This window comes from Drosophila novamexicana, unplaced genomic scaffold (assembly GCF_003285875.2).
Source record: "Drosophila novamexicana strain 15010-1031.04,08,12 unplaced genomic scaffold, DnovRS2.1 tig00001340-arrow-arrow-pilon, whole genome shotgun sequence".
NCBI lineage: Eukaryota > Metazoa > Arthropoda > Insecta > Diptera > Drosophilidae > Drosophila > Drosophila novamexicana.
The window spans coordinates 246894-261220 of record NW_020824850.1 but is presented as its reverse complement, the minus strand read 5'-3'; the positions used below and the strand labels follow the sequence as shown (position 1 = coordinate 261220).

General features: G+C 49.2%; 5 protein-coding genes across 7 annotated transcripts; 2 read left to right on the top strand and 3 right to left on the bottom strand.

Moving 5' to 3' along the window:
- Nucleotides 1-143: 143 nt before the first annotated feature.
- On the bottom strand, nt 144-2547 carry LOC115767161. Its single transcript, XM_030711341.1, has 2 exons — nt 2097-2547; nt 144-2036 (listed from the first exon to the last, which is right to left on the bottom strand). The coding sequence occupies exons 1-2, from the start codon at nt 2488-2490 to the stop codon at nt 250-252; spliced, it is 2181 nt and encodes a 726-aa protein (XP_030567201.1). The 5' UTR covers nt 2491-2547; the 3' UTR covers nt 144-249.
- A 6-nt stretch (nt 2548-2553) lies between these two features.
- On the bottom strand, nt 2554-3280 carry LOC115767162 (tRNA 2'-phosphotransferase 1). Its single transcript, XM_030711342.1, has one exon. The coding sequence runs from the start codon at nt 3257-3259 to the stop codon at nt 2630-2632; it is 630 nt and encodes a 209-aa protein (XP_030567202.1). The 5' UTR covers nt 3260-3280; the 3' UTR covers nt 2554-2629.
- Nucleotides 3281-3596: 316 nt separating this feature from the next.
- On the top strand, nt 3597-5572 carry LOC115767166 (NADPH-dependent diflavin oxidoreductase 1). The gene has a single exon (XM_030711349.1). The coding sequence runs from the start codon at nt 3740-3742 to the stop codon at nt 5471-5473; it is 1734 nt and encodes a 577-aa protein (XP_030567209.1). The 5' UTR covers nt 3597-3739; the 3' UTR covers nt 5474-5572.
- A 30-nt stretch (nt 5573-5602) lies between these two features.
- LOC115767163 (intraflagellar transport protein 122 homolog) lies at nt 5603-10654 on the bottom strand. 2 transcript variants are annotated; one of them, XM_030711344.1, is made up of 11 exons: nt 10573-10654; nt 10275-10505; nt 8766-10220; nt 8225-8707; nt 7888-8162; nt 7668-7815; nt 7403-7603; nt 7221-7341; nt 6112-6268; nt 5775-6052; nt 5603-5711 (listed from the first exon to the last, which is right to left on the bottom strand). In XM_030711344.1, the coding sequence occupies exons 1-11, from the start codon at nt 10635-10637 to the stop codon at nt 5616-5618; spliced, it is 3510 nt and encodes a 1169-aa protein (XP_030567204.1). In that variant the 5' UTR covers nt 10638-10654; the 3' UTR covers nt 5603-5615. The 2 variants fall into 2 exon arrangements, with proteins under 2 accessions (XP_030567204.1, XP_030567203.1); XM_030711343.1 differs by having other exon boundaries at nt 10275-10603.
- LOC115767164 (exocyst complex component 7) lies at nt 10525-14318 on the top strand. 2 transcript variants are annotated; one of them, XM_030711346.1, is made up of 7 exons: nt 10831-11090; nt 11156-11670; nt 12701-12765; nt 12826-13556; nt 13618-13940; nt 14006-14139; nt 14195-14318. In XM_030711346.1, the coding sequence occupies exons 1-7, from the start codon at nt 10850-10852 to the stop codon at nt 14295-14297; spliced, it is 2112 nt and encodes a 703-aa protein (XP_030567206.1). In that variant the 5' UTR covers nt 10831-10849; the 3' UTR covers nt 14298-14318. The 2 variants fall into 2 exon arrangements, with proteins under 2 accessions (XP_030567207.1, XP_030567206.1); XM_030711347.1 differs by lacking the exons at nt 12701-12765; nt 12826-13556; nt 13618-13940; nt 14006-14139; nt 14195-14318 and adding an exon at nt 11939-12657 and having other exon boundaries at nt 10525-11090.
- The last annotated feature ends 9 nt before the right edge of the window (nt 14319-14327 follow it).

The following is a 14327-nucleotide window of genomic DNA, read 5'->3' as shown; positions in this document are numbered from 1 at the left end:
TACCTTAGCTCACGCATAGCTCCTGTGTATAAACTGATTTCACAATAATTTCATGTAGTTCGTGAGCTACTAAAAAAAAAAACTTAAATATCTCTTATGGGTCTTGTTTCTTTTCTGTTTTTTTTTTTGCCGTTCGTGTTTGGTTTTTTTTTTTTTTTGTTTTTTTCGTAATTTTTTGTTGTGATCGGTAAACAAGGACTTCTGTGCTTTTTTTTCGAGGAGGGAGGGAGGGGGGCGGGGAAGTGGAACTCAATGCTGATACTGTTGTAGACTGATGACCTTCTCCTTGAAGTTGTAATTGCACAACATATTCTTCAAGGATTTAAAGAACTTGGTTAGCGGACTGTGTCGCTGCAGGCCGAGGGCATCGCTTGGCATCGGTTGCAGTTCCAGGCGCAGCTCCTTGTAGTCCGGCCCAACGACCAGCGAGAAGCGACCGCACAGATTGACAGAATAGTTGGCATTATTGGGGCGTGTCTTGATAAACTCAATGGTCTGCTGTAGTTGCTGGGCAAAGAATGATTGTCGTGTGGAGCGTTGGAAATTGCGAGCACTCCACGTATCCAGAGATGTGTTGATCAGCCAGGTAAAGTGTTGCGGCAGTGCATTGCTATTGATATTGGTTGTCAGGGACTCCTCTGGTTCAATTAACTTCAAATTCAAGCCATAAATATTTGCTAATATATCCTTAATAGCATCCACATAGCATTCCGCCCAATAGTAAAATATTGTTTGCTTTGCATTCCGATTTTTACTCAGGAAATCAGCACGCAAGCTCTTCAGGTCATTGTTGGTTGGTTTCAGTGTATGGACATGCATTAGCGGTGGCGCATTCTCCACCGAGCTGCTCGATGATAATCGTTCTTTGGGCTTGGCAGCTACTTCAGCTGCAAATTCTGCTGCCGCAACAACTGCACAATTGGCGGTTGCAGCAACTGCAGCATTTGCCGCTGCAGCAACTGTTGTTGTGCTCGTTGCAGCAACTGCAGGCTTTGCCGCTGCAGTAACTAGCGTTCTGTCCATGGCATCAGCTGCGAGGTTTTGTGTTGTTGCCTCAGATCCATCTGGCTGTGCTCTCTGCATTGGCGTCTGCTCTGGTTTATTTAACATTTTCTTGCGCACCTTGGCCGGCTGCTCCCGGTCCAGGCGCTGGCCCTGCAACAGTTTCTCGGCCAGGCCAAAAAGCAAATAGTCATATAATTTCTCAGGCGTTGAGACCAATTTTTTATCGCTGCACGCTTTGGTGGCCAGGGCCAGGCACTCACGCAGATAGCAGAGATTAGTTATGGATATGGACTGGCCCACATTATGCTGCAACTCGAATGGATCCTGAACGCAAACGCAACGTTGATACTGAAACGGTTCCGGCTGCTCCCCCGTAGCTTTATGCATGGCCTTTAATTGTTCCTCATACTCGGGAAATTTGCCCGGCATCGAAAAGGCCGTCTCCAAGTCCAGTGCGCAGCCCAAATAGGGTGACAACAGTTTCTTCTCAAATTCCATTTGACTGTAAAGCTCAAAGAAACTGGAGATGAGATCCAGTGTGGTCAAACTGGCAGGTATTGGACGCACTTGCTGAAAGCTATATGCATAATTGACGCCCATCACCTCCAGAACCGGGCAACGTGCCTGCAGCTGCTTGATCGATGGCAATTGTTTACGCTGCTGCATGCCAAATATTATGAGGGTGATCAGGCAGTAGCTGGTCATGCTGCCGCTGCCAATGATCTTCAGTTTCTTGGCCCACAATTTCAGGAACAGGAATAGCTCGCGCATGCGCACATCCCGGCCCAATAGCTCGGCGACAAAACGCGAATTATAGGTGCTATTCGGACTGGACATATTAATGTCCAGACTGAGGCCGCTATAGACATGCTTGCAGCGTATGATGGGCACACGGGCGTGTCGTATGGCGAACACATCCTGGAAGCAATCGGTGCGCCGCAAAAAGTTGTAGATCTTGTTGAACAATTGACGGTGGGACATGCTATTTGAGCTGGTGTCGGTTTGTTCCAGAAACAGATCAATGTCGCTATCTGCAGAAGAAGCGGCGCGTAATTAAAGCAATGTCAGGCCTAATTATGGGTATTACTTACCTTTCAAAGCCAAACCTGTTACAAGCGAGCCAAAGGGATAAACCTTTATTCTACCCTGCAACTGTTTTTGTAGGGTCTCTCGCACTTGGGCAAAGCAGGCTGATAGCTCATTACAGTTGCCGGAATAGAAAGCCAGCACGGCTCGCAAATGCTGGCCAGCCGGTGCCTGGGCGAGTGTCGCCTTCAGCACGCGACGTTCGCATTGGATTTGCTCGCTGGCAAATAGCTTTGTGATGGCATCTAAGCATTTGCGCAGCTTTTTCTGTGGCTTTATCGTGTGCTTAAGCAACTCGTGCGCCAGGCAATCCTGCAGCGTTTTAAAGGGCGCATCGCACACCTTGCAGTGCACCGATTCGTCCTGGGACGGCCTTGTGCGAGTTTCCAAGTCGCTCATTTCTGTAAAAACCAAATTTTAAAAGCAACTGATTAAAACACAAACTTAGTACATTTTATTTACAGGGCACATTTAAACTAAAGTCTAAGGCACAGCACATACGATATACACTGCTATATCCAACCAAAATCGGTTTGGATCATGTCAAGGACTTGCCCGTGCGTCTATCAATGACGCGCTCGAAATACCGCGGACTTATGCAGCCATCGATGCCGGCGCAGAGTATTACATTGTTGCTGGAGCGGAACAGCTGCAGCTGATCTTCGAGCACTTTGGCCACATTCAAATGGATGAGCACCTGGCAATCGCCGCGAAAGCCACTCACTATCGCATCCCTCTGATCGCTTAGCACGGCAAAGTGCACATGATTCCGTTGCATACGACGCAGGCCCTCCGTCTTGATCTGTTCCCAGTTCTTATAGTAGGTGCCATGCACCACATGCACCTCGGCTAGCTCGGAAATGCTGCTTATGCGCTCCAGGCATGCCTCAGCCTGCACAGCTGCCAGCGAATGGCCCTGATTGGCGCGTATCTCCTCGGCTCCGGTTAGGGGATTGCAACGCATTCTGTAACGCTGCTTCGCATCGGCAGCCACGATTTCCCGCAACTTTTCTATGCTGTAGTGAGCGCCATAGCGCGGATGCTGTAAAATCTCCGCAACGCTCACATATCCATCTGGCTGTATTGTGAGTCCCTCCTTCTGTGCGCCATGACGCAGCAACCAGGAGAGCTGTTTACTCAATTGGATATCGGAGTGCGCTTTAGCCATAGTTGCCAGTTGGATTTTGGATACTCACGTGTTTAAATTTCGCAATTTTTGTGCGAGTTACCGAAAGAACGTGAAACCATGTTGTTAAAAAACAGTTTACGATTGTCGCGCATGCAAACTTATCGATTTACCTATCGATATCAGCGAAGCAGATGTCAGAGGCATTAAGAGTCGCGTTATCGAATCTGCTGTGACGTCACAGCTTAACAGTCGATTTGGGGTAACTTGAACATACAATGCTTAATATGTGTATAAAAATATATTAATTTCAATCAAATTTTACTTTGATTAGCTTTAAATCAAATTAAATTAAATTACATTATCAAATTATATACAATTGCGTGCGCTTTCTCAATTTAAATGCTTTTAGCTGGACGCTACCTTGCACACTGCGAGCATTGTGCTTGAAACAGCTGACAAGCCGGCCTTGTGTCCAATTGGAATTACATTCCCTTTCGAAATTGTTTTTTATTAAAAATTATGCGTATTTTGGTTCTTTATGGTAGTCAAACTGGCACCGCACAGGATGTGGCTGAACAGATATGGCGTGAATCGCGACAATGGGGCTTCCAGGGCCCAGTACTCTCTCTTGAGGACTACAATATGCAGCAGCTGATAGAGGAGCGCCTCGTGATCTTTGTGGTGGCCACCACCGGCGATGGCATGGAGCCCGACAATATGAGACAAGCCTGGCGCTTTCTACTCAAACGCAGCTTGCCCAGCAACTCACTGGAGGGTCTACAATTCGCTTGCCTTGGACTCGGTGACTCCAGCTACCCGAAATTCAATTATGCAGCCAAAAAGCTGCACAAGCGCCTGCTGAATCTTGGCGCCAAATCTATTTGCCAGCTTGGCCTGTGTGACGATCAGCATGACTACGGCCACTTGGGCACATCGCTTGCCTGGATAGCGGATCTATGGCAGACACTGAGCAGCACAACGGCTGTGCGCAAGCAGCCGGAGCAGGAGATCATGAAGCGGTGGAAGGTGCGTGTGCTGGAGCAACAGCCGGCTCTGAGTGAGGAGCGCCTGCATTGGACTCAGCGGCAGGAGGCACACGTTTTCAAATTAATAGAAAACACGCGTACCACAGCCGAGGATCACTTTCAGGACGTGCGTTTGCTGCGACTGAGCAGCGGGCAGACGCCCACCTGGCAGCCTGGCGATGTGCTCGAAGTGCAGCCACAAAATAGCCGCGAACATGTTCAGGAATTCTTTGATTTGCTCAAAGAACATGAGCTCGACTTTGATGCCAGCACCGTGGTCGAAGTGAGCAGCGCTCACGCGGATTTGCCGCTGCCTTTGCCCTACGCCGCGCCCATAACGCTGCAGCAGGCAGCCAGGTACATTTGGGATTTGAGCGCCAAACCCAGGCAACGCTTGCTTGAGGTGCTCGCACAGAACTGCGAGGATGAGATGGAGCGCGAGAAACTGCTGGAGTTTTGCAGCGCGGAAGGTCTCGACGATCTGATAGCCTATGTGAACAGGCCGCGCCGCACGCTTTTGGAGCTGTTGAGTGATTTCCGGCATGCCATGTCCAGGCTGACACTATCGCAGCTATTCGAAATGATGCCTTTAATACAAACGCGCAGCTTTTCCATTGCGTCGGCCGCCGCAAGCGGCACGCTCGATTTGCTAGTCGCTGTGGTCAATTACAAGACCATAATGCATACGCCGCGCTTGGGCCTGTGCTCCAACTGGCTAAAGGGCCTACAGGCGGGCGAGGAGCTACGCGCCGCTATCAAGCCGGGCACCATGAACTGGCCCAAAGAGCCGGCAACACCACTAATCATGATTGGCCCCGGTACAGGCATTGCGCCCTTTCGCAGCATCATACAGGAACGCCTGCATCTGCACAAGCTGGGCCACAATACGGGTCCGCTTGTTGCGTTCTTTGGCTGTCGCAACAAGGCCAAAGATTACCACTTTATGGAAGACTTTAAGGCGTGGCAGGTTGATCAAAGCGTGGAGGTTCATGTGGCCTTCTCGCGCGACCAGGAGAACAAGGTGTATGTGCAGCATCTGATCAAAGAGTGCGGCGCGCACTTGGCCAAGCTGATTAGAGAGCAGAATGCTTATGTCTATGTGGCAGGCAGCTCCAACAATATGCCAAAAGCTGTGCGAGAAGCATTTATTGAGGCACTGGACAACGATGCGCTCCATATGGAGCAGCTGATAAAACAGCGACGCTACCAGGAGGAAACGTGGGCCTAAGACAACAAATGACCAAAGAGAGGCTTCAACTGTTAGTTAACAATTTTGTAATTAGTTTATATTTGTGGGACGGATATGGGAAATACATCGCGTACAGCCCTGAACATAAGCTAACAATACAATTCTTATTTCTATTTTGCACTCAAAAGTCTTCCAGCAGCTTGTCCGACGAAGTGCGACAGAACGGACAATGGCCCTTTTGCAGCACCTGCAGCTCAAAGTCCTCCGCATAGAAAAGCTAGCAAATAAGCAAAACAGTAAATGGAAATATTTGAAGCATTAAGAAGCTCTCGCCTCTTACCAGCAGACACTCCGGGCAGTAGGTAACCTGCAGATCGGGCAATATATTGCGATAATATATGTTGCGTATGTGCTTATCCTGGCGCTTCAGTATCAGCACATGATTGGGATCAATGGCGCGCAATGCATTGCGATCTAAGCTCAACGGCAGCGCGCTGGCCACATCCTCATTAAATGGATCCGCATCCTCGGCATTTTTGGTGGGCGCCAGAAGCAAACGCTCCGCCTCGGCATCGGTAATGTCCACCTCCGGATTGAATTGTACTAAAGGCAAGATTTCTGCAAGGCAACAAGGATATTGTAATCATTGAAAGTTGTGTCTTTTTCGACCCACTCACCAAATGATACAAAGGAAAATATGTAATCCTGTCTGCAGGTGGGGCAAGTATTGTTATTTAAATGCTGGCTGTAGTTGGAGCACTTATAGCACAAGGGCAGCAGCTCCTCGGGATCGTTGAAGCCGCTCTTGCAGGCCTTGCTGTTCAGGAAATTTAGCTGTGAATATATAAAATACAATTATTTTGTGCGAAGGCACATAAGTATTATATATATATATATATATATATATATATGTATGTGTGTATATGTGTGTGGGCGTGTGTGTGTTAGTGTATGCTTGCATGTATGTATGTATGCATGTATGTTTGTTTTCTAATATCAAACGCAGGCCACGCTAATTTGTCTATATGCTGCACATTTAAATAAAACGAATTTTTACCAAGTGCTCTCCTCCTCGATTCTCAAGAATTTAAGTAGGCCTTGCTAAAATTTAGCAAGGCAGCAAACGTTGGCCGACTGCTGGCCGTGGAGCAGGAGGCGGTGGAGCTGGAGCCGGTGGCGCAGGAGGAGGCAGGGCGGGTAAGTGTATGTATGTATGTAGATGTAGGTATGTATGTTGATGTAGGTATGTATGTATGTATGTAGATGTATGTATGTATGTAGATGTATGTATGTATGTATGTATGTAGATGTATGTATGTATGTATGTATGTAGATGTATGTATGTATGTATGTAGATGTATGTATGTATGTATGTATGTAGATGTATGTATGTATGTATGTATGTATGTAGATGTATGTATGTATGTCGATGTATGTATGTATGTAGGTGTGTGCATGTATGCATGTGCGTGTGCATGCCTGCATATATATGTAGGTATGCATGCCTGTACATATGTTTGGTTGTATCATCCATACAAACAAACATGCATACATATATATGCAGCCATGCACACAACCGTATACGTACGCATACATACACGCATGCAAATATAAAAACATACATGCATGCAAATATAAAAGCATACATGCAAACATATGTACATACAGGCGTACATACATGCATGCATACATGTATACATAGTATGTATTACATACATACATGTATATATGTTGACTGCAGCCACAGATTAGTCAGGACAATCTCTCGTATATAATGATAACTCACATCGATTTGCTCCTGGACGCCCGCAGGTGGTTTGAGCGACTGCAGACGCTTATTGACCAGCAGGCACAGCTTGTTGGCCTGCAGCAGCTTGGCCTGTTTGGCCAGCGTGAACAGGACCGAGCTGTAATTGTACAATTGTACGTTTCTTCACATTTCTCTATAAATATATACGTTAGACATACAACATGCTGACGCCCTTAGGGGCGCCCTTGTTCTCCACTTCGTTGAATATGAAACGGCTCACATTGAAGAGGCTGACGGGCGAGTAAGTTGTAAATGGCTCCTTCATATAGTTGTAGATGACGCTGTAAGCATAGTAGACCTTGGCAATGCGCAAATGGTTTTTGTACTCGTTCAGATGATGGTCAATGGCATTTTGTTCCCTATAAAAAGGAAGAGAGAAGCATTTGAGAGGGATTACAATACCACAGGCAGGCCAAGTCATACGGTTTCTCGTGATAGATGTCCAGATACTGCTTGGCCAGCAGCCAGTAAAAGTAGCTGGCATCCAGATAACGCTCCTCAGCAATGGCCGTGTTGCTCAGCTGTTTCAGCAGGCGATTCGCATCCTTGGTGCGGCCAGCTTTCAGATAAGCTAAAGATGAAGTTTACGAATATGTTATATATGGCTCCCCATATAGACTTATCGTCCAGTCTAGTCTCTCACCCTGATGCGCCTCTATGAATTGATCCGTTTCCGCCAGCCACTGTGCATGCTGGTAGTGCACCGTGGGCAGCAGCTGTGGCAAGCCCTCCGCCAAGCGAAAGGCCTCTGGCCAGTCCTGGACCTCGACATGCAGCTGCACTACTTGCGCCTCGTCGCCCAGCTTCTTGAACATTTCAGCAGCGAGTGGCAAAGCTTTGAGCATTTTGAGATTCTGTGCCACCGACTGCACGGCGTCGCGTTCGCTGAGGCTCAAGCGGCGGCCAATGTCATAGAGCCTGTCAAATAAACAGAACATCAATTAAATCAGAACAGAACTTGGTCTCAGCATGGCGCTTACACATCCGCCCAGCCCTGTTCGGCAACAATGTCTATGGCCTTTTGATGCTCGCCAGCGGAGAGCAGCAGCTCGGCCGCTGCACGCGGTTCCTTGACAGAGTATGCCCATTCCGCGCGCTTGCGCACCAGCTCACGCTTCTCCACTTCGCTGCCATCCTTGAGGTACTCCTGGGCCAAATCAAACATGCGCAGATCTGTGTACATTTCCAGGGCGCGCGAGGATTGACCGCATTTGAGAAACAGACGTGCCGCCTCCTTGAATTTACCGGCAAATGCGCAGCTCTCGCCGAGAAGCACCTCCTTGGGCACTGCGGCGCGCTGCTGCAGCTCGCGCAACTCGCTGATGACCTTCAGCCAGGGCAAGTTGCGCACCTTGACGTATGCATCGCGTGCAATATTTATGTGCAGCGCCTCCAGAGCAGACTGCGCCAGGCCCTCCCAATCGCTGATGGTGACACCAAGGCAGGCCACCTGGTAGGCCTCACTAGAGCAGAGGAGCAGCAGATTAGGAAAGGGTATATGATTCTTAAGTTGCAACTTACTCAAACAGACCCGCCTCGATGAACTGCCACATGGTGGCGCCCAGAGCCAGCGGTGTATTGTGCATAATATTGCCGCGCAGACAAAACGCAGTCGCTCCACACAAGCCGACGACCACGCCGTGCATATTCTGTGGCGCCCTAGGCGGCAGATTGCCGACGCGCACGCTCAGCCCGCCGCTGGTGTGCGTGTAGCAGAGCATCGTGTCCAGATATGTGTTCCAGGTAACGCTGTTCACGCCCACATCCTGATAGAGTATGCTGTCGTTGAGCAAATCCCGAACCACCAGCCGCCCAGCATCGTCCACAACGGCGATTTTGCTGCGGTTCGCATTGATGTCCAAACAACGCACCGCCGACACCGCCGTCGTGATGAGCAGCGGCAGCGAATTGTTGAGAAATATGCGAAACACTTGACCGTTCTTTAGGCCCACCATGAGACCCTCGCGACCCGGCGGACCGCCTGTCACCTTGATATAGCGTATGAACGAGTCCATGATCCATTCACGTTGAAGTGCGCCGTCAAAGTTCAAACACTGCAGCCGCTTTTCCTGGCACAGTACAATATTCAGCCCGCACACGACCAGCAGGCTGCAATCGAACTTCTGCTGGATCTTCTCCTTGACCTTGTAGTGCATGGGCTGGTTCTCTGTGGAGCTGAGTTCGTAGAGCACCACGCGCTCCGGCAGCTGCACGGCCAAACGGTTTCTATAAATGGCTATTTTCTGGACAAGATCGCGACACTTGATGCGCACCTTTTGACCCGACATCAGATGCTGAATAATCACATCGCACATGTTCTCCCGGAAGGCATAACGCTCCCGGTACAAAGCATGCACCGTGCTGGAGGCAATGTTGAAGCAGGCCAGTGTGCCGTCCTGGCAGCCAATGCTGTAGGATTGGCCATTCGGATGCAGTGCCACCGACCAGATCCACGAGTCGAAGCCATCGCCGAGTGTGCCCAGGCGAACGCCATCGCGCGTGAAGAAGTGCAAGCTCTCCGTGCAGCCGCCCACCACACAGAACTCGCCATTGGGAAAGTATTGCATGCAGAGCGGATCGAAGCCCAGGGCACGCTCCTTGCCAATCATTTGTCCGTTGAGCGTGTGAAACGACAGCGTCTGGCCCCAGTCGGCAATGGCAATGGTGTCCACATTGCCAGCGCCATTTGCCGGACAGCACTGCACGCTGAACACGGAGCTGTTGGGACCACCAGGACGCTCAATGCGACCCTTCTCTTCGCCCAATTTACTGCGTATGGATACGCTGCCGTTGGTCAGGCCAAGGATCAGGTACTGACCATCGTTGGTCCAGGCGCAGCCATTCACGCGCGAACCAATTTTATACTTTTGCACAGCCTTCTGATCCGCCGACCAGAAAGCAAAATCCGAGGTCGAGCAGGAGGCCAAGTGATGCGACACGGGATTAAAGCACATGCACTGAATGGAGTCACTGTGGCTGTGGCAAGAAAGCTGGGCTAAGTGTATGTCATGCCAATGTTGCCATACTTACGAGTACTTGAGCAGCCCCTCCAGCTGCGGGGACCACACAATGACCATTTTGTCGGCGGCGCCGCTAGCAAAGCGTTTGCCATCGCGCGAGTAAACCACCGCATTGACAATATCCTTGTGCGCCTTCAGAGTGTTCAGCAAGGAGCCGTCGTTGGGATCGTAGATGAGCAAACGCTCGCCCGCGGCCACCACCAATTGGCTGCCATCGGGCGAGTAGCAAACGGAATGTACGCTGGAAGGGATTGCAAGAAATTGAAATTTCGCCACAGGTGGTTGGCTAGTCTGCTTGGTTGCTGTACCTGGTGTTCTCATCCTTGGCATTCGGAAACTCGATGCGCTCCAACCATTTCAGAACGCCACGCATTTTTATTTCATTCAAAGCAGCTGCATCGTTTGCAGGTTTTTACATTTTATTTACGTTTTGTTTGGCCCAAAGCAATAGCTTCCATGGCAACCAGGCAGACATATAATCGATAACACAAGCTCATCGATAGACGTGACTTTGGCACAGCCAGGCTATCGATAGGCATCAGCTGTTTCTCTTTTAGAACACTTTCCGGATTCCGAACAGTGTTGATGAGTTCGCAGTGCAAAATCAAAACAATGAATAATTTGGATAGTTCGCTGCAAGCGCACAACAAATTGGAAAAGGAAACAACCAATTTGGTGCTGCTCAAAGATCGTGTGGACAAGTATCATGATCTGTCCACGCAAATGTCCAGCATACTCACCATCTTCGAGAAGCGCTTGGGCAACTTGGAGCAAACCATTTTGCCCGTCTACCAGGAGACGGAACAGCTGCAAAAGCGACAACAAAGTAAACAACTGATAAAATATTGCCACTCACTGGCTGATTAATTAACTAAACGCCCCGCATTTCAGACTTGGAGGCCACGCTGAACTGCCTGGAGAGCGTGCTCTCCCACTACGATGTCTCCCAGGAGGTTTGCCAGCTCATACACCAGGGCCCCATTGAGGGCAACATTGGCGCCTTTCTGGACGCGCTGGCCAAGCTGCGCGCCGCCATGGACTACTTTCTGCACAACAATTCGCAAAGTGTGGAGCTGGAGAACGTCACCAGCTTGTTCAATAACGGTTGCGAAGGTCTCAATCAGCACTACAGCATGCTGCTCAAGAAGCACAGCGCGCCACTAAAACCTGTCGAGCTGCTGGATCTTATTTATATTGAGGATGATTCATCCAGCGATGAGTTTACATCGTTCCGCCAGCTCTCGCAGAGCACACGCGAGGAGCTCTTTACCATATCGCTCTGGCTGGAGCAGAATATGCGCGAATATACACACATTTACGCATCCGAGCGTGGAGAGGTTGTGCTGCGTTCCCTGCAGCTGCTCAAGGATCATCAGAAGAGCAGCAGCTGGGGCACAGAGGCTCTGGTGAGTATCGAAGAGTATAAGAGTAGGGAAATTTGTGACGTAACCTATCATTGTGTGATATTGTGAATTTCGAATTGTGTATGCAACACTGTGCGCCTAACGGCAGTTTTCCCAAAAAGCTTCCAGTAATGGCGACCGCCGCAGCCATAGTTAATTTTATGCTTTTCAACAACGTCTCGTGTCGTGTCTTGAATATATTTGTATTTTGTTTTGTAAATTGCTTACAATTAATATGGCAGAATTTTGCACTCCAAAAGACGTGTGTCAGTTACCCTATAATCGCAGCTGCGATATCAACACGTTGACCGTGGACAGCATCAATGTGCGCTGCTCCACGCCCATTGTGGGCAAATTGCGTTCACCGAATTTGTCGCCAATTCGCATGGATATGCGTTTGAACAAAAGTCCGGCATCACCGATGATCCTCAAGAAGCAAGTGAAGAAAAAACAACAGCAACAACAACAAACACAACCAGCAAATCCTGTCAAGAAACCCGGCAAGGAGGTGGGCCCACTCGATGACAGCAACAATAGCTTGAATAACTTTCTGGATGATTCGAGCGCCAGCAACACGGAAACTTCCCTCTGCCGGGAGTCGCGTCGTCGCTCGCTCCAGGCTGAGAATCATTCGTATGTCCTGAATCATGCAACCAATGTGAAGGAAGTGCTGCTCCTGGTAGGCCTGGAAACGTATCTGGACAAATTTGAGAACTCGCACATTGATCTGATCGAATTGGTGTCCATGCAGCGTGCCGATCTCAAAAATATTGGCGTACGCAAGGATGAGGACTGCAGCCGCATACTCGATGCGCTCAAGGAGCTCTAGAGGATGTCCCCAACAAGCTGTCGCTGGCTGATATGCTTAATTTATATTCTTTTATTTTCAATGTTTTGCAAGATTTATTAAGATCAATTTAGATATTCATCAAATGTTTGTGTAAATCGCCAGTAAATATATTTTATATCAAATCAATCCTACTTTAAGCCTAATTGATTTCTGTATCCTAGTTATAATGTTCGTTTCTTGCAGCGACCACGTCACAGCGGACGTCAAAATGAGCCCAAGAAGAACACCTCGGCGCGACTGCAGCAAATGTGCGTACAAATATGTTCCTGCTCCTGTAGAAATCTCCACTAATCATCTTCCTTTTGCAGCTTTGAGAAGAAGGCCAACAAGCTGTATCTGCGCGCCACGCAGACCATTGAGCAGTCCACTGGCTTTTCTATTAAGAAGGCCTCCTCGCACAGCGATCACCTGACCTCGGAGGATCTGCTCGATGGCGATCAGGAGCTGGACAAGTATTTGGTCATGCTGCTCGGTCTGCAGCGTCTGCTCAACTGGGAGCGCGCCATTATGCGCGACATAATACCGCCCTCCAAGCACAATGAGGTATTCGCACGGCTGGCCTACAATGCCATCGAGCTGGTGGTCAAAGATGCGGAGGCCATAACGCAGCGCATCTTACGCTGCATTTCGCGCAAGGAATGGACCTCAGCGCTGGGCATATTCTCGGCGCTGAAGCGTGTCATCCTGCTGCAGCCGGACATTGAGCGCACCTACGATGCGGCACAGCGCGAACAGTTGACCAAGGTGCTCAACAAGCTGCAGCAGACGGGCGCCAAAGCGCTGGAGCACTTCCTGGATGTGGTCAAGGGCGAGTCGAGCACAAACATTGTGGGCCAGAGCAATGTGCCCAAGGATGCGACCGTGCACGAGCTGACCTCCAACACGATTTGGTTTATCGAGCATCTGTACGAGCATTTCGATGTAATTGGCGCGATACTGGCACAGGATGTGCTCTACTCCACGCAGCTGGACACCATTTTGATGAAGAAGGCGCTGCCCGGCGAGGAGCGCAACAAGGCGCTGCTGGCCATCTACATAAGTGAGAGTTCTGTTTCAGATTTCATTTGCTTTTATTCTTATTTACTTTCCTCTCCTGGCAGAGAAAGCGCTGGCGGAGCTCAATCTGTCCATTATGAACAAGTGCGAGCAGTACAATGACCAGGCCACCAAGCATCTATTCCGTCTGAATAACATACACTATATACTCAAATCCTTGCAACGTTCCAATCTCATTGATTTGGTGACGCTGGCGGAGCCAGAATGTGAGCACAGCTATTTGGAAATGATACGTGAGCTGAAGACGAGCTATCAGAAGACCTGGTCCAAGATGCTCTCGGGCATTTATTCGCTGGAGGAGCTGCCCAAGCCAGTGGCCGGCAAAGTGAAGGACAAGGATCGCAGCGTGCTCAAGGAGCGTTTCTCGGTATGCACATTAAATTAAACCAATGTTAAGCTCAACTTTGCTTATACTTAACTCTAACCTTGCAGAACTTCAACAAGGACTTTGAGGAGGCGTGCAAAATACAGCGCGGCATTTCCATACCCGATGTCATACTGCGCGAGGGCATCAAACGCGACAATGTCGAGCACATACTGCCCAACTACAATCGCTTCTTCGAGATGTAAGCAATGTGGGGTATCCATAAGTAAGCGCCAGCTAACTCTTGATATTTCTAGGTATGCTGCGGTGCAGTTCAGCAAAAATCCGGATAAATATGTCAAGTATCGACCACATGAGATTAATGCCATGCTTAGCAAGCTCTTTGATGACTCCGCCTAGGAGTCCAACCTGTAGCATTCCCCATTTTGT